This window comes from Arctopsyche grandis, chromosome 2, assembly GCF_051622035.1.
Source record: "Arctopsyche grandis isolate Sample6627 chromosome 2, ASM5162203v2, whole genome shotgun sequence".
NCBI classification, from domain to species: domain Eukaryota; kingdom Metazoa; phylum Arthropoda; class Insecta; order Trichoptera; family Hydropsychidae; genus Arctopsyche; species Arctopsyche grandis.
The window spans coordinates 7,227,834-7,254,569 of record NC_135356.1 but is presented as its reverse complement, the minus strand read 5'-3'; the positions used below and the strand labels follow the sequence as shown (position 1 = coordinate 7,254,569).

The window sequence follows — 26,736 nt, the reverse complement described above, 5'->3', positions numbered from 1 at the left end:
CATGTGAAAATTTATCATACCTAAGTACATAGTTGGCAAATATTTTTCACAATTTTTCGTTGCTGCAGCCGAGATCTTCCATATTGTAACATTAAAAAATTCACACTCTTGACTACTTTTATTACTTTGTTCTTTTGTGAAGGCCACATACCCAAACTGTACAATTAATCATTGCATATTATTAAATTCGCAAAACTAACTAGCGTTGTCCAAACTTAATACTGCAAAGTGAAATTTCATTTCACATAATTCATACACAAAAAAAAACTTTACAGAAATTTATACTAAAAATGTAATATTGCATTAAGTACCATCACATCAGCAAAAATCACAGACAATATATATATATATATATATATATATATATATATATATATATATATATATATATATATATATATATATATATATATATATTTATACATATATTAACAAATTTGTTTAAGGCATCTTTAAACTATCAACTCCCTCCAGCTTCAAATTTGAAACACGGTTATTGAGTATAATCATTCGATAGAAATTTGATAGTTTGGACAACGTTAATCTCACAAAGATGGCTCACACTTGCGAATAATAATTATTATCTATTCAATTCAGAATTGAATAAAAAAATATACAAACACTTTACTATAATGAGAGAATGTCAGTCAAAAATAAATATTTCCATGATATTTTAATTATTGAAAGATCAGTTTAATATTATTTATATGCAACTGTTTAATCGAATTGTACGTGGACAAATTTAAGTTGAGTATAAATTTCGGTGTAAAAAAAATGTTTTTATATAAAGTTAACTAGTCATATTTAAATTTTTGAAAATGATTAACAATTTAAATAACGTTTTTGGATTAATTGGCATCAGAAATAGGATGTAATTTTTGAAGAAATGAAAGGATTTTGAGTATTTCACTGTTTTACAAAATGAAAAATTAACCAGAAAACATAAGTTTTCCGCCGACTGACACTCTTTGATTATAATACATTGGCAAATACAAACAATGCAATCGTTTTTTAATCAAGCGATACAATTTTCAGCATTGTACTATGCAAAGCGCACACCTCAAACGTCTAAGCCCTATCAGATTGAGAATCAAATGGGATAAGTTTAACATTTCCAAGTGGCAAATAGACTATGCATTATGTAATCAGATAATATGATAGTAATAATCAAATAAATTTTAATTACATGAATCAACAATACTATTTTTTTAATAATAATAATAATATTATTAATAGTGTATAAATTGAAAAAAGCTTTAGTTTCAATGTACAAAATATAGCATATCATTCATTATATACAATAAATTTTCATTTACTTTTTTTTTTAAATATTATAATGACAAATCTAAATGTATCATAAGGTATTAGATATATGTACTGAATATCACGCATGAATAAATGATTCACCTAAATACATTCTCACCCACATAGTAGATAACATAAATATTTCAATATACATAAATATTTTAACATCTCGCTAATTCTGATCACTTTGCGCCGTCTTTCGTATCCTGAAACGCAATATTTCTAAGCACGCAACCCGCCAGCGTTTTGATGTGTTGATACGGTGTCGGACACTTCAGTATGTCGTTTAGCAACTCCACGCCTCTCTCGGCTACGACCAACGAACAATACTTCTCGGCTGAAAACGTAATTGCAATATTTTTAACTTTTTTTTTAAGATAAGTTGACACAACGAGAAACGGTAAACGCTTACGATAAACAGTAGTAAGATTCGCCAGTGCCCAAATGGCCCAATGCTGACATTCGGGTGTATGATAGGCTTTCAACAGCCCGACTAAAGGCTCGAAACTACGATAGTTGATGTTCCTCCTGGAGCTAAGGTTCCACTTTCGAATCGCATCCAGCATCTTGGCGAGCACATCCTTGCGTGTCGGAGTCTTGATGGTCCAAGCGTCCTCTCCGTCAGATGCCAAATGCGCGAGAACACCTGCTGCATTGTAACTCACCTGAAAACAAACACGAAAAATCAGTAAATATTGACTTCGACATTCCCAGTACTAGCAAGACAATTTCGTTTAAAATAAAACAGTTGAAAATCGTTAATATTGTAACGTGGGAACACGGGGGAGTATCCGCTCTATAAGTGCATTCGGGTCGGACAATGGAGACCCCTTGAGTTGGCCTAACGGAACTTAATTATCAGAACCCTTTGAGTTCTGACGTCTTTTCTGTTGAAAACCCGACACGCTGGCTTTCAAAATTTCGCCAACATTTCCAACTAGAATTATTTTGAAATCCAATTTGAAGGCAGGTATAAAAATTGTAGCTAATCCAAACAAACCCTAGATAACTACCGTCGAGGATTTCGAGTTTTGTAAAGGCGTTTACACTCTAATATATCTTGCAAGAATATAAAATAAACAAAAGAGGTCTATTAATGAATGTATTTTTCCAAAACTAGTTCCATCTTCTTCATTGTTGTTAAAATGAAATCATAATGTGAATCTGAATGCCAAGCCACGATCTAAAATATTCACTAGATAGGGATTTCCATTGGGAAATTCTGCTATGGTTATAAATTCAGAAATTCCGGTGTCAACCAGTCTTTATAAACATTGACACGGATTACACGACCCATGTTCAATGCATTTTTTTTTCAATGCTACCTGGAAAGGCTTAGTGGGTAGTATTCTTGTTTATTTTTTTCATACTCAAAATACAACGCTTATCGGCGTATTTCAGGCTCATGGAATTGTTGGCAAAACGCCGATCGGCGTTGGTCAGCATTCAAAGGGTTAAAACTGTATGTGACTAGATAAATGGATCGGGGCAGCTGTGGTGAGCAACTTGTCATTTATAAGGAGGTACATACACCATATTAGATTTATTCTGGAGAGAGCGCTGGCTATGTGCGGACCTCCTGAATTATTAAATAAATGCTGTGAAGAGACTTTGGTCTTTCACTCGGATCCCCAACCCACCCCCACGCAACAATATTATCACTACTAATATATAAATATAATGTTTTACTTCTATTCCATCACTTTGCGAGTCGAGCAACTCTACGAATTCCGTAATCAAAAGATCCGACATGAACACAGGCCGTAAATGCTTCACTTCGGCGACATTTCCCAACAAACCCATCATATTGCGCAACAACTCTTCTTTATCTGGAAAGCTCTGAAAAACAGACGAAAATAAAAGAGAATAAGAACAAAATGAACCTTTCGACAATAATTTCGACGTTGATTTATAACAGCACTCAAAAAACCTTAAGACATCCAATGAACAGCTGCAAACCATCGTTGTCCAAAAATCTTTGGCAGTTCACGGGAGTTTCGTCTGTCACATTCCACATGGTGCTCCAGGCTACTTCGAGCACGTCATCGAAATGATTGCGCTTCAGCCGATCCGTAATCAGAGCGAGCATTATCTGAAAAGTGTTCAATATAGTTTTCACCCACTTATTACTATCATAGAAATACTTGCATAAAAGTAATCTCTCGCCGTTTGCAAAAAAATTCAAAACTATTTTTATCATCCAACGACAGATTATTTTAATATGAATAAAAATACTTAGTATTTCTGCTTATCATTATTTATATAAAAATCCTGAAAAATTGAATAATAAGATAACTTCATAAAGTGTTTCATAATTGTATCTCCTTGTGTATTACACTCTTTATATAGATATCGCGTGTCGACCACTCCATACAAAATAATACAATACGTAATAAAAATGTTTACACGTATCTGCTTCATGTTCATACATCTTCTTCGATGATAGTTTCATTTATTATTATACCCTTGTGCTGGACTGTAAAAGATATTAACATATTTACTAATATTATAAAGTAGTGAAACAATTTGTCGTCCAAAAGAATCACTGCTATAATGTATGGCAAATATTAAAAATATCATGCAAATTGTATGATAAATTCAATTGATTTTCATTGAAAGCATTATCGATGCACTTTATTGTACACCCAAGTTGCAGTATAGACTCATATGAACTACCGCAGTTAGCAACAAAACAAATTTTATACAAGTTTAGACCGGATGTGTTAAGTAGCTTGTTTGAATGCATTTAATAATAATATGTATTGTACAGCAGTACCCGACTTATACATATGTAGGCTACGTCACGTGAAAATGCACATAAACGCTAGTAAACATATCAAACTATGAATAAACATTATTTCTGCCAAGGCTTTTATGATTACAATTCTTATAATATTGTTATTATATTATATGCGCAGTATTACAATAATCAAAAGTACATATATGAACTCAATGATTATTATAACAAAATTGAAACGCTAATATACAAAATAAACAAAAATATGAACATATGATAAGCGATATATGTAAATTAAGTGTGATGCAATCCGATTTTCCAGCTTCACTTAATTTTTGATATCCAAAAATCCATGTGGTAGACCTAATATGCATCAAAAGCAATTTTAATTATGTCATATATGCAAAGCCGGCTTTGGTGCCTAAGAAAAATATTCAAATACACAATAAAATACAAAAAGAAATGCAATACAAAATAAAAATGCAGAAAGAAAAATAGAGATCTAACAAAATTTTGTAAATTTGTAAAAATTGAAAATAACAAAAGTTTTTAACTTTTGGTAAAACGGTTTCTAAATATTATATTAATATATATGATATAAGGCGACAGCATGACGGTTTATGAGAATTTTGTGTATTAACGTTTCGTTCTTCGTTCATCAAAATATTTATAACATTCATCGAAATATTTTAGGCGCCCTTTCTTTTACGGCGCCTGTGTGTGCCAAACACTTCGCACACGCCACGAGCCAGCTCTGCATATATGTACATATATAGAATACAAGGTTTCCATTTTATTGGTAATCACGTAATAAACTGGATTTGACTTCTTACCACATGATAAACGCCTAACTATTGACAACATATTGAGTCAAAAAGCAAATTGAATAATTTATATACAAAAAATACATTAAAAATCATTGTTCAAAAAAAAAAATATATATATATATATATATACATTTATATATTTTTACATAAGTTTTAAAATTTAAAAAAAAATCAAACTTAATCTTTTCTTACGGTTTCTAAAACATCAGAAATTATCAATTTAGCGATACCTAAAGCATTATTAAATAACCAAGGGCACTGTAATGTACTATTTCGAACCAATTGATTTGTCATGCTTATAATAATCGATAATCAGATGTGATAAACATATCGCACAACGCGAAAAATAAAATAAAAATTTAAACATGAATTATTCCAACGCTTAGCTCCAAAAGGTGCAATCTTTCCATTTTAAAAACTTCCATACGCAATAAGAAACAGTAAAAACACAGTAGATATAATTATAACGCTTAAACATAACAATTCCAGGATCGGAAAACAACATATAAAGAGAAAAAAATGCGCATTGTAAGGGCGAAAGCCATTGATATATTACCACTATGACTCCATGATCGCCCAAGAACCTCTTCTGAATGGCGTCGACCTGACACGCGAAGGAGTTTAGAAGATATATGGCAACGCGTTGGACGAAGACCTCCTGATTATTGGAAACTCCTGTCAGCAGTATGTTCACTACCCTTTTGTATTCGAATACCTAAAATAGAAAATCAGTCAATAATCATAGACTAGTATACACGCTCGGATATGAACTTAAGCTTCGATATATTATACATATCAAGGTTGTGGAGTCAGCGTCTTGACATTTAGGCTGGAAACGGCGTCATTAAAAATCGAGCGACTCCGACTCCGATTTCACAATTTAAAGTGAATACTATACAATTTATTATAAATGTGACGTGTGGGAGTAGTTCAACAACTACTTCAAAACTTCAAAAATCGACGAAATGCAGCAAATATTGCATATCAAACTATGTACTTCTTTGATTCAGATGCGAGGTGTTCGATTGAACATCATTTATAATCTTTTTACTATAGAAAAATGATTTAAATATTTCAAAGTCACATATTCGATTCGATTGCAGAGCATGTATTCAAGCATAGCTAGCTATCACTGCTATGACACAAGATTCCGATGTAAATTTTAATAAGTTTAACATTAGCTTACTTCAATGTTAGCTAACTCCTAAGTGGATCACTTCCTAAGTGGAAGTGATACAGAATCAAAAATTTTTGACGGGCAGGAATTTCACTGAACTAACAGAGTGAAGTTAATAAAAAATCTTGTAAAAACCAATTTCACATTTTTCGAATTGTATTCAACTCCACAGCCCAATTGATACTTACAACATCAGCCGGTATTTTAAACTGGCAGAGCGTGAGACAACCGTTCCTCATCATGGTCGGATCTTCCAAGTGCGTTTCCAAGGCTTGCAACAGGGTCGTGATTATATGCCGTCTGAGCTTTATCCCGATCAAATCGTTCTTCTTGCCTTTCACAATGTAAAACAACGTCGCACTGGAAATATGCAAATAATATTAAACGTCAGCTTTAATTGCAAGCTAATTTACACGATACGATTTAAGGTCTATTTACATAGACAAGTTTTGGCCGAGTGCAAGGCAAAATCGGCTTACATATATACATTACAGAGCGCGACGATACAGCCGAATATTGTTTGCGTCGTACCATCAAGTCAATATTGTCAAAATACGTTTCTGATAATATTCATATGCGCACCTTCGATAGTACGCGTACACTCGCTACTATGACGTCACGTCGTGATTGAATATTTCTGCAGTTGTCAAAGAAAACCGGTTTTGCTTAATACGTTACGGTGACAAGTACTGCTGTATATTATGAATAGCTTTTGTCGGCTGCTGCCGTTACGTCTACGCCACATTAGACACGAATGTGTCCACGTTCAAGTCGAAGTGTATTTTCAGTTATAATATATTCCAACTGGTGTTTTAGGTCATTTATATTCGAATACAATTCAACTAGTAAATTATATGCAACAATGTGCGCCAGTTGTAAAATAACAGTTGAGCTTTGACAGCTCTGATGTTTTTACGAACGCTTTACAATTCAATAATGCGTTATATTACGAATAAAGGTAATGAGTACCGTATTACAATAATTCTAAGAATGTGTTCAAAAAAAAAATTTTTGACTTTCCAACTCAATTTAATAGTCGAGTGACGTTTTCAAGAAAACCTAACCTCTCCAACTTACCTGATAACAACTTATATGTATTTTCAGTTGTAATATATTTTGACCAGTTGGAATGAAATTCGCCATATGAATCAACTTACGTGGGTTAGACGGAATATATTCCAACTAGTCAAAGCATATTACAATTGAAAATACACTTCAACTATAACGGTAGTCGGTACCAAGTCAGACGGAATATATTCCAACTAGTCAAAATACATTACAACTGGAAGATACACTTCATCTGCAACACCCATACAAAATGTACGTGCTGTGCCTGTAAGACATATATGAATAGACCTTAAAAGAAACTAAGAACGCATCCCACCTTCCGCAGATTTGAATGTGTTTTTCTTGCACGTGCATATCCATGGCTTTCAGAATTATACGCAGTGTCGTCCACTGCTTCTTGGGATCGTTTTGTCCGTTGCGAAATAAATGGTATAGATCGTTCAGAACTCGGGTCAATATTTCCGGTCGTCCCATGTATAGAGTGGCAGCGGTCAATATTTGTTCTTCATTTGCATCTCCCGATATCTGAAACAACACACACACAATACATATAATATATATTACACAAAACATACACTAGAAAAACTTGATTATTTTATATATTCAATTGTTGTTTTTTTTTTTTAAATATTATATTACGCAGTTGTTGTGTTAGCGTGTGTACAATATGGTGTGTTTACGTGTATATATATTCCTTTGAACTTTGCCTTTATGAAGCAAAGAAGAAAAAAACAAATTACAAAGGCAGTCTGTCAATGATGAAGAAATCAGAGATGGACCAATATTTTTAAGGAGATTCATCATCAAAATAACTCTCATTTGTATGTTGATTCACATACAAAAGAAACGATGACAAGTCAATGTCATCACACCCTTTTGTGGTTTTGATGATATGAATATATACATATGTATAAATGCGGCACTCTTTGCAACGAAGGCGCAATATTCACAATGCAAAAATTGTTTGTAACAGGAAATGGGAAATGAAACACAACGATAACCAGATATTAAATTTATAAAGATTTGTATTATGCCATACTATAAGTAATTGTGATTATTCTGTACTAGTGTTGTACTCGATGATATATCATCGCATGCGTGTTGGCATATTAAGTTATTAAATAAAATGAAATTAAAAGAAATGTGTCGTCGGTCATATGTTCGATCCCCACGCAGTCGAATTTTTTCAAATAACTTCTAAATATATTTAACTAGCTGTATTACCCGGCTTCGCTCAGCATTTATAATATAAACCGCTTAAACATGAATAATCTAATAGTAAACATTTTATTAAAAAAAAATGAAAAAAATAAAAAAAAAATAAAAAAAAATAAAAAAAATCTAAAAATTTTTTTTTGCCTTCTAGGGCTTTGCCCTCGGTGTGCTCCTGAGCCTTTGCCTTCTGGGGCTTCACCCTCGGTGCCCCCCTGAGTTTTTGCCTTCTACGGCTTCGCCCCTCTGCGCCCCCCTTAGCTATTGCCATTTAGGGCTTCGCCCCCCTTAGCTAATGTCTTTTAGGGCTGCGCCCCCTTCGGGGCCCCGTGGGGATGCGCCCCCGCAAGGGTGAATCCATTGAATCGAAAAAAAATCAAATCGACGCCTATGAATCGAAAAAAAAAAAACGAATCACGTGTTCGATGACGTCACCGATCTACGGACGACGAACCAACCATCCAACGAACGAACGAACCAAGGATACATATATATATATATATACAAAGTCTCTTTCCAAATTATATATTAGATTGTTAAATATGAAAAAAAAAATGGTAAAAACTGCCTACTACCTACATGTAAACAAAATAAAACACCAATAGAAAAATAAATTTTCAATAGATGGCGGTAAATTCTCTGCCAAGAGGAAACATTGATAGCAATCAGTATATGTAGAAGTTTTTATTCCTTTGTTATTGTATTTGTATATACACTTTAGCAGTGGTTTAGCTGTGACGTACGTCGAATCGAAACGACTATTAGGGCGAAATCACACAGCTTGGGATGTGGAACACGGGTTTTTTTTTAGATAGTTTTAAACACAGAAAAAATATGGCGTTCAAGGGATATTCTTTTCAAAACGACACATTCGAGCATTGTTTCGTTGAAATTGTATAGTAGTGTTTATCCTTGCTTGACAGTGATATATACCAAAACGACCCTTTGGGCCTTTTTCGGTAAAATTTTATCCTTGCTCGACAGTGATCGATAACGGTGTATCCGGTGTATCGACAAGTTCTCCTACATTTTTTCAAATATGGAATACACCGTTATCGATCACTGTCAAACAAGGATAAACACTAATATACAATTTCAATGAAACAGCACAAATGTTTCGTTTTGAAAAGACAATACATGAACGCCATATTTTTTCTATATGTTTAATACTATCTAAAAAAAAAAAACCCACGTCCCACATCCACGCTGTGTGATTTCACCCTTATAGTACAGCGAGCGTTATCTCAGACAGACAGACAGACACGCAAGCACGCACACACATCAAAATTGAAATCGAAATCAAACACTTTATTTTATAAATAAATAATAATATTTACTTTCAAAATATTGTTGAAGATTTATATAATATAAATAATAGTTGTGGGTTTTAGTGATGGTTTATCACTATGTTTGAATGTTCATGAATTGCATCGATAATTGGTGTCCCACGCGAGGCGTAAGTAATTTTTAAGCGAAAGCGTTAATCAATGATTCATATGCTTAGCATCGGTGGTTGTAAAGGACTGAATTGTTCGTTGTTCATTTTCAGTACGTTATACATATATGTAACTATACAATAATCAATTTTTATATATTCCATTATTTTATGTGAGTGAAGTATAAGGTAATTGAATAATTAGAATCGGATTAGATTAGAATTGAAACAGTGCTTGAGCATTATCTTTAATCGTGATGATAAAATATATTTAGCAAATTTTCGTCACTCAGTGATTCACAACAAGTAATAAATTCACTGTCTGCTTACATGTATGTGTAAGCAGACCGAGAATTTATTATTTATTTTTATTCACATATATAAAAAAAGAATTCTTTATTTTGCATAAAAAAATGATAAAATCAAATTTATTGTAATATATTTTTAATGAGTAGCTGTTCTAGCAGACATTCCTGTTATATCTAATGAAGAAATTTTGCTGTATCATTGTCAAATAAGCTCATCAATTATTTTTTTAATTTATATTTTCCCATGATGCCATTACATATGATATACTTCTTTATTTTTTTTACTTATTTCTTATTTAACTATATTATATTATTACAACATGATTCAATGCAAATTCTTTAATAATACTACTGTAAATTTTGCTGTCCATAACACGACGTTGACAATTAGTTTTATCGTCTAAAAAATATAAATTTCCATTAATATTAAATATATACGTATTCCAAAAACAAATTAATAACATCAACAACTTACGCATTTTATATTAAAATTTTATCAATGTAAATATTTCAAAATACGAAACACAAACTCAAAACTAACAAAAAAATAAAAGTCAAATGGCATAAAAAAATAAAAGTCTCGGTTCAACTATAGTATACTATTAAAATGTATAGATTATAAATTTGAAATCATATTCAAATAGTCGTGCCAAATGGTACGATGGTTTTTTCGCTAATTTATGACAAGGAAACGTTTCTACAGTGAAATCAAATAAATTGGCAAACTTTGATCGGAAACGATCAATTTGGAGTTACAAATATCCAAGTGTGACCAGCAGTACTACAAAAATACACGGAATAAATTCGTTTTAATGGAGGTCAACGCAGTTTCAACTCGGGAATCTATCAGTGGTCGGCAGTAATGCAACCACCAAGAACACCACCACTGCTGGCTATTATGAATATATTTATCAAGTACTATAAGTCTATAATCTAAAAATAATAGGGAACTTACTCCCTTAAGGTGGATGAGGCTGTCCCGTCGTATTATACAATATACTATACGCCTTCTATAAACATTTGGCCACCAGTATGATATTATGAATCTAATACATCAAATATATGACAGACGTCTAATTATAACCTAGAAGTGTCAAATGTGTGACGAGAGTTTTGGCTGTAAAAGCGGTTCGGTGATTACTAGTCAAATGTGAACCGGTCACAGGACAACCGGTCGCTCTAGATCGGTCACACCCTAAAATCGGTCAACCAGTTTAAGGGTGTAACCAGTCTTCTCGTGACCAGTTTTAGTGTGACGGGTGATCAGGTGTGACCAATCTAGAGCGACCGGTTGTCCTGTGACTGGTTCACATATGACTAGTAGTCCGTTTACCGTAAAAGCAATATGGATCGATATTTTGATCGACAAGGATATCGATAACATTCATTATAAACACTTCGAGTGAACTAAAAAAAAAAAAATATATATATATATATATATATATATGAGAGGGGTCTACCTCACGGGCCGGAATGTGAAATTACCGAAAACGCAAATATCGGAAGGCAAAGATCGAAAATCGAAAGATCTTAAGTCGAAAGATCAAAAAAAAGGGTGCATGGTAAACGGTACATAGTCACTTAATTTGCGCGAGCAGGGTACAACAGGAACAAGAGGAACAGGCTTTTCCTCCCGTATTCTGCGCGCGCACATTAAAACGGGAGGAAAAGCCTGTTCCTCTTGTTCCTGTTGTATCCTGCTCGCGCAAATTAAGTGAGTATGTGCGTGAGTATGTACCGTTTACCATGCATCCTCTTTTTTTTGATCTTTCGATTTTTGATCTTTGCCTTCCGATATTTGCGTTTTCGGTAATTTCACATTCCGGCTCGTCACGGAGACCGATATGAGAGATAATGAGAACCTATAGAGCAAATTTCATAAAATGTAGAGTGAAAAAAGAAATAGTTATAGGCGTTCAAGCAATTAAAGCTAGATGATGGCGAAAAGGGATATTCACCAAGAAAACGCCTAGGCGCGCGCAGTGGGCGATCAATGCCACTCAACATTAGCCAAAGAATCTCGACGGGCAGATTTGCACCATCGTACTGGTGGAGGCTCCATTTACTTACACTGATGACCAAAATGAGCAATATGGCAAAGTATGAAAACGATCGGATCAGAGGCAAACTTTTTCCCGAGTTGTAATCATAAGTGAAACGTAAAAGAGGTTAGTAAAAAAAAAAAATGATTAAAATTGTTAGAAAAAAATTTTATTTGCACCCCCCCCTTAATTAACCCTTTGAATGCTGACCAATGCCGATCGGCGTTTTTCCAACACGTCCATGAGCCTGAAATACGCCGACAGGCGTGTTTTGAGTATGTAATAAAAAAATAAACAAGATTATACTATCTGCTAAGCCTTTCCAGGCGGCATTGAAAAAAAAATGCATTGAGCATGGGTCATGTAATCCGTGACAATGATTATGAAGACTGGTTTACACCAGAATTTCTGAATTTATAACCGTAGCCGAATTTCTAGATGGAAATCCCTAACTGATTATTTTAGATTGTGGCTTGGCATTTAGATTGTGAACATTACATTATAGCAACAATGAAGATGAAACTAGTTTTGGAAAAATACATTCATTAATAGACTTCTTTTGTTTATTTTATATTATTTCAAGATATATTAAGAGTCTAAACATCTCTACAAAACTCGAAATCCTTGGCAGTTGTTTTATTTGGATTAACTACAATTTTTAAACCTGCTTTTTATTGGATTTCTAAATAATTCTAATTGGAAATGTTGGTGAAATTTTCAAGAACAAAGACATCAGCACTCAAAGGGTTAATTATTATTTCAGAAATTATACTTTTGTGAAATAATTATAGCGTCGTATTTAAATTTTATATTTTAAGATTGCATGTATAAAACGCTGTTTTTTTTTTTTTATTGAAAAGATAAATAATAATAAAATACACACACTACATATAAAATCTTATGTTGAGTTCGCCCTTCATATTCACAACGCCTCATCTGTATGTGTGTGCCTTTGAAAATAGTCCCTCAGTAATGAATGGGTAGTAAAAAGCACTGTAATTGAGTAACATTCAACAGGTCAATATGTAAGGGCAGCCGTGACTCGACAGTGATATTTTCTATTAAAAATTTAATACGAGCGAGGGTTTTCTTGGGTAAAGGCCAATCAAAGTTTCTCCGAAGGCCGTCCTTGTGGATCGCACATGTGGACATGGCTGGCCTGCTCATAAATAATGCCAAAGGTCAATAGCGGTGGGATTGATTTGATTGATTTAACAAGCATGCAAACATCATGTAACAGTGGTTTATTGGGTCAGATTAATGATTAAGTGGTTTATTGGGTCAGAAACATAATAAGATAACGGTCTAAATCATTTAAAGTATTCAAAATATTTGACAAAGCAAGAATTTTTTTTTATCAATTTTTAAGTAAATAAAATCATAACAAATTTGATGACATATTTTTAAATTTGCATAGATGCAATCTGAAAACGAAATATATGTTACAGTAAAAGCATCGAGTGTCGCTGGTGAATTCGCTGTTTAGTAGGTGCATACACTAGCTTACAACACTAGATTTCATATACTCTTACTAGACAAGGTATAAACTGGTTAGAAAAATCATGGACTTGCCGTTGTGCAACCAGTAAATGAATGAAATTTGAGTGGTTTGACAGCTGATTAAGTGACAGATAAGCTCAAGAATGGATCCAATTGTATTCAAATAACCGATTTACTGTTGGATTGTTACGAAATAGACAATAATATAACAATACTGCATAATAAGTTTTACAACTAAATCCATATTATCTACGATTTAGAATTAAGTTGGGTTTACTTAGATTAAAAGAAAAATTTGTTTTTGAGTTCAAAACTGTTGGAATGTGTATTGTCATTTGTCATTGCCCCAATGACCAAAGGCCTGAAAAACGCCGATAGGCGTTGTATTTTGAGCATGTACAAAGTAAGCAAGAATACTACCTGCTAAGCCTCGCCAGGAAGTAATGCAAAAGTATGCACTGAATATGGGTCGTGTAATCCGTGTCAATGTTTATAAAGACTGGTTTACACCGGAATTTCTGAATTTATAACCATAGCAGAATTTCCCTATGGAAATTCCTAACTGCTGAGTATTTTAGATTATGAGCATTACATTTTAACAATTTAATCTCAATTTATTCACAAAGTATTTTTTAATTCTTCGTATTAGTAAGGATTTTCGTTCAGTATTAATGAAAAATTGTAATGAGTGTAATGTCCGTGCGCAAGTTGTCGCGTAGCCGAAATGTCGTGCGCATGGCGTCCTTGAGTGAAAGGTCGGTGAGCGATTTGTCGTGACACCGTTTTTTGGGTATGTAAAAAATAAACAAGAATATACTACCCGCTAAGACTTTCCAGGTAGCATTGAAAAAAAAATGCATTGAACATGGGTCGTGTAATCCGTGTCAATGTTTATAAAGACTGGTTTACATCGGAATTTCTGAATTTATAACCATAGCAGAATTTCCTAACTGCTGAGTATTTAAGATTGTGGCTTGGCATTTTGATTGTGAGCATTACATTTTAACAATGAAGAAGATGGAACTACTTTTGGAAAAATACATTCAATAATAGACTTTTTTTGTTTATTTTACACTGTTTCAAGATAAAATAATTTTACAAAACTTGAAATCCTCGGCGGTAGTTATCTAGGTTTACTTGGATTAGCTACGATTTTTATATATGCCTTCTATTGGATTTCAAAATAATTCTAATTGGAAATGTTGGCGAAATTTTCGGTGTGGCGGGCTTTCAACAGAAAAGACGTCAGCACTCGAAGGGTTAAAAATATTTAAAAATACTAGTGGCCTGTAATACGTTTAATCAGCTTTTCCAAGATTCTGAACATATCGAATGAAAATAAGTGATAGCAATTTGTGAATTAAGTCAAACAGAAATGGTATTTTTGGAACTGAAAATTGGACTTGAAATATAATGGTTCATATAACGAAGTTAAATCAGTTTAAAAATTTAGACAATAAATATTTGATATATAGCTATTTGTAGAATGAGTTTGCCGTACAAGAAAAAAAAAATGACAGTCATGATGGTGACACCAACAAATATATATATAGAAAAAGGCCACCATTATATGGCTAAAAATTTATTAATCAATATTTAATTATGTTCAACCTTATTAAATATTATCTGAAATCAAATTCGATACATCTTTTATGACTTGTCGAGCAATGTATACATACAAAAATTGTTTGTACGATTACCATTTCTTCGATATAACGAATGTATCCGGCCCGGCGCTCATGAAGATCCTTTTATCGAAAACGATTTTATATGATTCATACGCCGTGTCCCTTGCTGATAAGTCCGAACCGGTGTGAATGAGACATAACCTGTGGACGACAATGAAATACAATAATAATCTCACCTTGATTGCAGGTATGTCGTGTCGGCAGCAGGCGGCGTGTGCCGTGCCGTACAGCCCCAAGAAGTTCAGCGGATTGTTGACCCTCGACGCCAGTCCAGGTATGTCGCACTGCACCGAGTCCCGTTTGTCGCAAGCGGCCGCGCCCCCCGTCCCCGCCAGATTGGTCCCCGATATGTCGAGCGACTTCAAATGCAGCAGACTCTCCACGAGCGAGGTCAACTTTTCGTTGGGATGACTGAAGTGTCCGAAGCTCTCCTTGTGCTGCGACACGTCCAAATGCTGCAGCTTGGTGAGACTGCATATGAGATTGATATTGTCCTCGACCCACCACACGTTGTACAGTATCAGCGAGGTGAGATTTTTCAAACGCTCGATCGGCTGCAAGTGAAGCTGACAATCGGCCACCTCCAGGTGCGTGAGAGACTCGAGGGTGCACAGATCGGACATGTGTCCGATGAGGGACAGCTTGTTGAGCTTGGGCACAAAGTGGGGGGCCGCCGTGCGGATGAAAATGGGAAACCGGCCGACGATGCGGAGAGCGGTCATGTTGACAAAGTAGTGGCTGTGGTCGATGTTGACTCGGGGTATGTAGCGGCCATCGTCGATGCTCAATTCCTCGAGCTGGTGGTCGAGGAGGATGCGGAAGCCGGCCGAGGTGATCCGCTGTGTGGTGCGGAGCCGGACTGCCTGGAGCCTGGTGCGATTGCGGTCGGCGAAGAATTGGAGCGCCGAGTCGGTGAGCTCCCTGGTGGATTGGTACGCTTCGAGCAGTCGGTCACACACTTCGGCGGGGAGAGGGGCGTGGAGGGGCAGGGGCCAGTTGAGGCAGGCAACGTCCACGCACAGTTCGAAGAGGGTGTGCGGGGTGAAGCCTGACAGCCGGGACTCGTCCATTGCGCCAGCATCAGCGACGCAACCAGATAGATTGAATATATAATAGTATGTTATGGTGCAGGTGTGGTGGTTGTGGTGGTGGTGATGGTGTGGAGTGTGGCCTTGGAAGTTCACCTGAGGGTCCGGAAGGTGAGGCCTCGTCGCTGGAGCATACCTGGTGGTGACGGGTCGCCGCTATGGGGCACAATGCTCGAGAATAACCAGCCCGCTCCGATATCATCGAGCGACGTGCGACACTGCGAAGTTGCGACTCGCGCACCCCACACCCCAGCGTTCGCGGCCATGACCGTAGCGTAGGTGTCCGATTGCACTTTTCGTCAGTGTAGTGGTTCGCTCATTGGCAAGGTCACCGACAGACACCGTGTATATGTACTATATGCAGGAGCAGTGGCGGGCAGCGGGATACTCTGGAAGCTTCCATCGTACACACACACACAAACACACACACGTAAACACGACCGTGAAAATCCCGGCAACTGCCGCTGATATACAATGTATATGAACGTGTGCATATACTCTTGTCAATAAAGGGTGGGTGCATTCGGACCGATTCTATTTTCAGATAAATGCACTGTGCCTGGAATATGTGCTGCCCTTGAACAAAATTTTAAACTCTACGAATTACTAAAAATATTAAACGAACATAGGAGGAAAAAAAACACATTTTATTTTATTTTATTGTCACAAATCAATACACACTCGCCATTACAGATTTGCTCCAATGCGACGGGTTAATGAAATACATAAACAATCAGAAATACAGTAATACATACATATACAATCAGAATATAACAATTAATCAGAAATAATAATCATAGTGACATCTATGGATTTCAGATTACTGTGTATAATTAATACAAATTATACACAGGCAGATTTTTGTGACAACAGGATATTAGATTTAATACCAATTTTCAGGAACCGTTTCAGCAATGATCAGATAAAATTGACAAACTCTGATAGAGAAACGATCGATTTGGAGTCACAAAATCCCCAAATCTAACCAGCAGTGGCGAGGACACGAACCTATGACCTCAGTGATGCTAAATATATACGCTATCACTAAGCCAAACTGCTGGCTTAGTGATAGATAGATATGAATATTTACTATTAGATTCGCCATGTTTATGCTGTTTATATTACAAATACTGAACGAAGCCGGGTAAAACAACTAGTTAGTAATAAATATGGCCTAATTAAGTAGAGTGCATAGAATGGTCATTGTTAACAAAAGTGTCGTCTAAAGGCGAGCCATCGAAAAGAGAAACAATGAGTTTTTGTAGGAACATTTTTGGATTGATTTTTTTTTTTTGTAAATGCTTTTTATTATTACGAAATTATGTTTATTATGAAATTATGTTTATATATATTTTAATAGCTACTGATCTACTGATCATTTTCTATTTTACAATTTAATTTAATTTAATTTAATTAAAAAGAGCTCAAAAACCTATTTATCAACATTTTTGGAGGCTGAGAGCGATTCCATGCATTCTACTTCTATGTATACAAACGAAAAAAGTTTACTATGTTGTACATGGGACGTGTTTTTTTTTTTAGATAGTTTTAATCATACATATATAAAAAAACATGTGGCATACCTGGCACGTATACCATGACCGGCCGAACAATCGTTACGCCCCCCGCCCCTTTAGACCTTTTTCGGTCAAATTGTCCTTCGTTGACAGTGATCGATAACGGTTTTAAGAAATATAGGAGAACTTGTCGACGTACCACATACCACATACCACGCTGTGTGATTTCGCCCTTAGTTATGGCCGCACACCTGCACCCTGCAAATGCTTCACTGCGGTGACCGTCACCGCATCGAAAGTGACTTGATCGAAAGTCGAAAGATTGAATGTTTTTTTGCCATTTTTTTGACGATGTGTGAAATGGTAATTGGATTATTAGTCACATTGCGATCGCTCAAAAGACAATGTTTGCCGTAAAAATCGCGAATACGGAATATTTGGCATTCGAGTTCTCGTTAGTATGATAGAGTTATCGTTTGTATGATGGACTTTTCGGCTGCCAGATGTTCCGTTATAGAGATTTTAGTGACTTTTGGGCGAGCGCTTTGTGATCAATAATCACCGAACCGTGTGAAATGGTCCGTTTACCATGCTTACATATCAAGAGCGGGTAGTATATATTATATATATGTATATTATTATTATTATTACGATGATGTTATGATTATTATGATGTTATGTTATTATTATGATGATATGTTATTATTATGATTGTATGACTGGCCACAGTGACGCGTTGGAGCTCTCTGTAATATCACTGTGGCTAATATGTTAAAAATAAAATAAAATATATAGTACCGCTTACTATGCATACATTATTTTCGATCTTTCGATGCAGTGACCCAGATCCGCTTCACTGTATTTGCTTCACCACATTTAGCACTTCATGTAAAATGCGACGTCACTTCAGCAAATTGCAATTCAGCAAAATGCATTTTATTTGGTTTTTATGCACGCCCTGGATGTGCGAATGGCTCGCTGTCAAGGTTACGGCGGTGATCTCCCCCGTCCCTCTGTCCTATATACAGTTTATGAATGAATCTGTTTCGATTGCGCAGACGGGTTGCAACCTTCACTTTTACCTGAACCTGTCCTAGATTTTTCCTGTCCTATATTTTTCCTGTCCTATATTTTTCCTGTCCTATAGTGGATTCACGGAGCGTATCCATCACGTAAGTCAGTGGGAGGGGGAGGGGGGCTATAAAATTCAAAATAAAATATTATATGAATATATAACATTAAATTTCATCATTTAAGGCCATTCGCAGAGGCGGGTTTACTTCACTAGGCCGAGGCGTCACAAATTCAGAGCCAATTTCGAAAACTCAGCGGACGACATTTCAGCGCACGGACAATTCAGCGCAAAATCAATTTTTTCAAAAAGTTTTAATTGCGTTTTCGGAAATATGTAATTACCATATTGAAAATCTACATAAAATGCGAATAAATTTATTTGATATTCTGTGCCTTTATGATTTTCTCACTGGAGTCCACGAAATATGTATTACGCAAGCACGGTTTCTTAACTAAGGCCACAAAAATGTATTCTTACTATCCAAAATCTTACGTATGCAGGGTTTCATAACTAAGGTTCGCAAATCTTCATTATGGGCTTTGCTTTGTATAAAAAATAAAGTAAAAATGGGAGAATCTTTGGTTTTCGATTTTTTCCCCGAAAATTAGTTTTCAAATCCTACATATTCAGCCTTTTTTCAACTGAGGACCGCAAAAAATATTTCTTAAGAAGTTTCTACACCGGGATAGACACCATTTTTTTTACATATGAACGGTTTCTAGACCAAGGTTTCGCAAGCTCGTCTTCATGGGTTGATTCCAGTGGCGGCTCGTCCATATGGGCTGTGGGGCTGCAGACCTTCCTGTACAGTACAAATTCATGCTATTTTTGTCGTCGGCATGGGCTGCGGGCTGCAGCCTCCTAGTATAGTATATTTGCATGCTATTTTTGTTTTCTTTTGATCACCGGTATGGTCAACGAGCTACTACAGCCTGATCAATCTCTGCAGCCGCCCCACTATGAATTCTATTGATATTATTATGGGGCGTATTGAGAGAAACAACGGAACTGTTAAGAGGGCTGGACCCCAGTGCCTTGTCCATACAAACGTATTAGACTTCTCCCTTCGTCAATTATGGCACTAGAGCAATCAGTGGCGGACTGGGACTGAAATCAGTGCTTGCCAGGAGTCAAAGTGGGGGCCCACCCAGGGTTAAAAAAATTCTTCTTTCCATCACTCTAAAAATCGAGGGTAAAAAATAAATAAATTTTTCAAAAATGGGAATAAATAAATTTAGGTACAAGAAAAATGGCAAAAGCAAAATAGATCCATAAATTATATGGTATATTTCGTTTTAACCCTTGTCCTAGGTAAATATAATGCATCATAAAAGAATGCGGCATAAAAGCGGCTTTTACTTTCGGTAGAAAACAATCAGGGACGTCATTTCAGCTTTTTCTTGGGGGGGGGGGGGGGCAGGCAAAGATTGGTCAAATTGAATTTTTTTCAAAAAATCTTTTTTATATCGGAATAAAAATGGAAAATATTCTTTGCATACACCTTCTTGAGTTATAAAATATGAAAAAAATAAGCTTATTTTTGAAAAAATAATTAAATTTTTTTTTTTCCAAAAATCTTCACATGGTCAACAAAACTCGTCCATCAAACTTTCACTAAAAAACGATCAATTAACTTAATTTCTACCGACTGTCTTTTCACTTTATCTATTTACGTAATAACAATAAATAAAGTTTTGTGATCATGCGAAAATTTGAAATCAGAATCGATCACTGATCACATTTACATAATATAGAAAAATGTGTGTGAAGAGTGTGTGTTTCTGTGTCTCTTTTTATTATTTTATAAATGTATTTGTATATATAAAATTATTTTTATCTCAACCGGAAGTAGTAATTTTACCCTATAAGATCTTTTTATGTTTTTCTTGGAAACTTTTAGACGTATTGAACTGACATTTAATATCTAGAATTATAAACCTAATGCCAAGTTATATATAAAATTTTGTAAACACCTGTTAACCGAAAGTGACAGTTTACTCCTGTTGGCAGTTTACCGGATTTTTCTTCCACTTAATTAATTTAATCGACCCTTTAAATATGTGCTATTCACGATTTCATGTATAATTCGTTGTATCAATGTGATGAAAATATAATTAAAAAAAATAAATTTAATTTAATTAACCAGTGGGATGTTTTTCCTCTTAAAAAAGTCAAAAATATTTTTTTACCACACCCCTGAACGTATCAAGCTGAAAATTTATATTTGTATTCTTTATGTACTAAATTTGATAAGGTTTTGGTCAGAAAGCAATTTTATTAAATAACTAAAACTTTTTTTGGACCGAATTCGTTACACATGAAGTTTAAATCCATCTCATTCGTTGTTTTGTGAGAGAATGGACGTCTGCAAATAAAATAAAAATACGAGAAATAAAATCATTTTTGATTGAAACGATTCAGTAAAATATTAATTTAAAACCTTTCTTGAAAACAAAAAATATACCAACTTTCGGAAAAATAAACGTTATACATCTGTTTTTGAGACAAAATAAAGTAAAGGGGACCTTTCTAACGAATCACTCCATAGGATGGACAAATTTTACCCAAGGCATACCACTTAAAAACCAAAATATGCTTTTAAATAATATTTTTTTTTTCAAAGCACATACATAGCAGCGATTATTTTATTAGTTACCCAAAAGTAACATACATAAGAAATAAACGTAGTATTCATAGATCCATAGTATCTCATTAATCATTAAATTCATCATATTTTCTAAATTCACACTATTCCTTAATTTAGGGGGGCGAGTGCTATGCCCCCCCCCCCCAATTACGTCCCTGAAAACGATGCATAATATTTTCAATTAAATGTTAATCGAAAATCGGGATTTTGGGAAGGGGGCCCCTATCCTATATTTCTATATGCATGGATGTGTCTAGATTAGGAATAGATTTTATATTCGGAAACTGTTTACAATTGTGTATTTAAATCTTACTATATCGTCGAAGTATAATCAAATGTTATTTTGAAAGTATGAAGTAAATTTAAATAGCTGGTTGATGATGCATCGTCCTATCAAAATTGTTTTAAGCAATTCAGTTTATATTATTCACGGAAGTTTGTTTATTACCATTTTTATTTCATTAGGTAGTTGTTACATAGGTATTGGTATATACATAATATTGACGTTGGAAATGGGCCCGGCAAAAGGGCCCTCGCAAATGTTGAAACTTACATTTCGAGCCTAATAAAAAAAGTTAACCGATCCTTGGGCTGTTAAAGCAGGTATTAGTTATTTGTGTATATCGTAAGAAATTTGTTTCGTTGAAATACCCAAAGTCCTATAAATTTGTACACACGTGAAATAGTTAAAAAGTTATTTAATTTTATTGAGAGCCCATATTTTCTAACAGATAGTGGGTCCCACATGCCATCGGGCATGTTCGCTTGGATGGCCAGTCCGCCACTGAGAGTAATTATTTTTTAGTATGCTATAGATATCCACCATAGGCATGTTTCTATTTTTTTATTTTCTTGATTAATTGATTTTTGATTTATTTAAAATATAAAAATATAAACAAATAGAAACATGCCTATGGTGGATATTCATAGCATACTAAAAAATAATTGCTCTAGTGCCATAATTGAGGAAGGGAGTAGTATAATACGTTTGTATGGACAAGGCGCAACAGACCAACATGACCGAGTTGGTCCCAACTCGCAGGATGGTGACCGAAACTCGACCATGTCGTAGAGCTTCCACAATATCAAACGGTGACACGACATCTCGTTCACGGATGTTTCGCACACCGATAACTCATTTCACACACGGCATTTCGTAAGTGAACGATGGAATACAATAAAACTATAACGTTATCTAAAATAGATACATTTATTGAATAGCCATAAAATGTTATGAAAATACAGTTAAATAGACATCTATTTAATAGTAAAAAAATCTTTATAGCAATATTAAAATAGCTACATCTATTGAATAGTTTGAAATTTTTTATAAAATACAGTTAAATAGGCATCTATTGAATGACAAGAAAATCTTTATAACTGTAAAATAGACATCTATTGCATAAATAAAAAAACTTATTTTATTATATATTATTACTAGTTTCGAGCTTTACGAGCATTGCGTTCACCCCGTCGGATGAACGCAAATTTTTTTCGTGACGAGCACATGTGTGCTATTATTATTCTTTTTCCTACCTATACCCATTCTACTGTTTCCGATATTTTAAAAATGCTATCTTTTAACAATCTTTCTATCAGGCGACGACATACTGATGCTATATTCTTATTTAAGCTCATAAATGGTTTCCTTGATTGTTCTGATTTACTGAATAAGGTTAATTTCAGAATCCCAGTTCGGTACTCTAGACACGTTGCACTCTTTTCACTTGATCCTTTCAATACTAATTCCCAAAAATATTCTTATCTGCAGCGCGTTTATCGTATGTTTAACGGAGAGCTGAATGAGGTTGATCTGTTTGGTATATCCCTACATCAATTCAGGTCTAACATCAAGAGAATCTTGACCGATTGATTCATTTCTTCTCCTATTCTATTTTTCCAATATTTCCAATATTTTTATACTTTAGTTTAGTTATGTAATGTGTTATTTAATAGTATTATAGCTTTCATTCTTTTCCTTTTCATTTGTTTATTTTGTATTTACCTTTTTCGTTTGTTTTATATTTGTAAATTTCAATTTCTTCTTATATTCTATTTTATAACCTTTTTCCAATATTTTAATACTATAGTTTAATTATGCAATGTTCTATTTTGTCATGTTATGGCCTTCATTCTTTTCTTTTTAATTTGTTTTCCTTATATTTATCTTTTTCATTTTTCTATAATCTTTGTAAAAATCTGTTATTGGACTCGGATGTTTCATATATTATATATTTACTATTTATTTTTTATACATATCTACATCCTGTTGTCTGTTGATTTTTCAATAAATAAAATAAAATAACATTTCTCTAGTTGTTATAGTTTATTGTTGTATTTAATTAATTTCATTTGTTTCACTGTATTGTATTTATGTATATAAATAAATACGAAATATATTTTTATTAATTGGCAACGATATTAATTGAAATATCAACATCACTTTTTTTTTACATATTTTGACAATTTTCTTTTTACTAAATTGGATCAAGGGGGGGGGGGCGGATTTTCAAATTTGCACCGGGGCCCGGATTTTCTCTCTTCGGCCCTGAATAGGTATGATGAATTTCATACAATAATATTTATAAATATTTTTGTCCCAACTGGAAGTAGTAATTTTACTCCTGTTTTTTTTTAAGATGGGGCTCGGCGCCTAATTTTACGTCTCGATCAACCATTAGCTTTCAATTGGCTTCGCACCCCTCTCGACAAGGGGTGGAGCGCATACGGCGCGACACGCGTGCAACCACTTGTACGCGGAACACGTGGGCCAGCCGACAGAGTGTTAAAACTGCGAAATTCACGAGCGTGTGAACTCGTTTTGAAAGTCGATTGTATACCAAAACAGTAAGAGTTTTTCTTATAATATAAGGTACCTGCAGATAATAAGGCCTGTCGGGTAATAACTTAACAATTATTTATTACTAACTAGTTGTTTTACCCGGCTTCGCTCAGTATTTGTAATATAAACAGCTTAAACATGGCGAATCTCATAGTAAATATTCATTTGTTTTTTTATTAAATTTATTTAAATCGAAAAAAAATATTGACTTTCCCAACCAATTTTTCTTACATACAAAGTCTCTTTCGAAATTATATATTAGATAACTTATCTAATATATAATTTCGCAAGAGTGTCAGATCTAGGAAATTTGCAGGGTGGGGTCCATTTCCACTTTTTAATACACACATTCTTTTTCAAAAATAAGACGTACACATATTCTGTTATATTATTAATGTATTGCCATGTAAGCTTATTAATTTGTGAAGCAATATTTCAACTATATTATAAAAACACAAATACATAAAAAACATATAATATTTTCAACTTTAATTACTTAAATAAAACTAGAAAGAATATTGATACAAACATACATGTGTGTTATAAATATACATATATTAAAAAAAAAAAAATAGGAATACGATAGCAGGATGAATATGAATAGGAATATGATATCTAGGAACACAAATAAGATAAAAAATAATAATTAATAAGGATTAATTTTCGTTTATTTGTCGCTGAATATCTGTCTAAAATATTTTTCGGTCTAAATCCATATATGAATGAATATGTAACAATGGGAGACCAAACAATCGTTTTCCTCCCATCCATTTGTTATTATTTATGGGAGAAATTCTATTTTAATTTTTGCGTTGGTACCTATGATAATGTAAGACTAATTAGTAATAAAAATGGTTGGTTATCTGCAATACTTTTCATTTAATTTCAAATCTTCCTTAGCTAGGCCTTAATAATCACAGTTACCTTAGCGCGAAAACACGCAGCGGTGCACGTGGCACGTGGTTTTATTTAGATACTTTTAAACATGTGAAAAAAATGGTCCGTGCCTTGCAAATATTCTTGGAACACCAAAATTACTCTATGGGGTGTTTTCGGTAAAATTGTATCCTTGCTTGACAGTGATCGATAACGGTGTATCCCATATTTGAAGAAATGTAGGAGACCACCCATAGCGGGGAGCCATGCACACGATGTGCCGTTTATCGCTGTGTGTTTTCGCCCTTGTTATATAAAGGTACTAGAAGTAAATATGCACGATCTTAGATAGCTTTTCACTATTTATTTACTGCATTAAAAGAATCTCGAATTATTTTCCTTTCTTGCACATCCTACATATTAAAAGTGTTTATTTAGAGGTTCGTTTTTTGAATTAGCAACAATTTTTTTAGCAACAGCCAATTTGACAGTTGATAGCTGATTTGTACTCAGTTTGGTTTACCATTTTAAGATGAATAGACTTACGCCAGAACAACGCTTGCAAAATTGGGCAAATTTATTTTAAAAATCCTTGGTTCTGTTTGCGAAAATTACCGTGCGCTATTTTACCTCCTGAATCATTGAATATATGCTGTGAAGCGACTTTGGTCTTTTACATATTTGGATCTTCCACCCACCCCTACGCAACAATATCATACATAACTTTCATTCAGTAATTAGTCCACTTGTTTTTAATTCATCCGCTCAACTTACCTTTACTTCGCTTTAATTTCTTTCGTCTGCATCTCTTTGGATATCATTTAAAATTAGTGGGGGGGGGGGGTATAGGTGAACGGATATGTATAATTATTTTTATTTTTTGCAAATTCAATTAAGTACTCGTGCAATTAATTTAAATAATAAAATCTAACTTTCTTTTCATACAAAAAAGCTCTTATTTTAAATTACTTCAATTCTAGTTTTTTGAAGAAATTTCTAGTGTTTTTTCTTTAGAGGCGCAAGGCTTCTTGTCCTCTTTGTTATTAATTTCTCAACCATTATCAAAAGTTAAGTTCCAGGGGCTGTGGAAGACTGAAGAGCTGACTTAACTCTATCAACAATCGATCGACTTATATACATATAATATGTATGTATGTACATATGTATGTATGCTTTGAATGTGTTTAAGATGGGCACCAGTCGTGTTCGGCCATTGTTTGCAGTCCCTTCAAGTGCCCTGCAGAGAATTTATGCGGCTGCTGGTTGTGACAGTGGGTGGTTGCTGAAGAGGAGGAGGAGGAGGAGATGCGAAGAGAAAGGTGAAAGAGGGTTGTTAAGGGGTCAAACAGGAAGGGTACCGTTTGCGCAGCTGCGGCGCGTGGCGCCTGCGCC

The 26,736-nt window shown here is 34.5% G+C and overlaps 1 protein-coding gene across 1 annotated transcript; it reads right to left on the bottom strand.

Moving 5' to 3' along the window:
* Positions 1–1,326: 1,326 nt before the first annotated feature.
* LOC143922865 (protein zer-1 homolog) lies at positions 1,327–16,668 on the bottom strand. Its single transcript, XM_077446241.1, has 8 exons — positions 15,476–16,668; positions 7,431–7,639; positions 6,235–6,406; positions 5,426–5,584; positions 3,236–3,397; positions 2,995–3,144; positions 1,718–1,970; positions 1,327–1,642 (listed from the first exon to the last, which is right to left on the bottom strand). The coding sequence occupies exons 1-8, from the start codon at positions 16,367–16,369 to the stop codon at positions 1,488–1,490; spliced, it is 2,154 nt and encodes a 717-aa protein (XP_077302367.1). The 5' UTR covers positions 16,370–16,668; the 3' UTR covers positions 1,327–1,487.
* Between the last annotated feature and the right edge of the window lie 10,068 nt (positions 16,669–26,736).

Bases quoted from the DNA above. Each gene is read 5' to 3' on its own strand.
- LOC143922865 (XM_077446241.1), bottom strand. From the start codon at position 16,369: ATGGACGAGTCCCGGCTGTCAGGCTTCACCCCGCACACCCTCTTCGAA. The intron at 7,640-15,475 runs GTGAGATTATTA...GTGTTGTTTCAG, and splicing joins ACGACATACCTGCAATCAAG to ATATCGGGAGATGCAAATGA. The intron at 3,145-3,235 runs GTTTTTTGAGTG...TCTGTTTTTCAG, and splicing joins TGTTCATTGGATGTCTTAAG to AGCTTTCCAGATAAAGAAGA.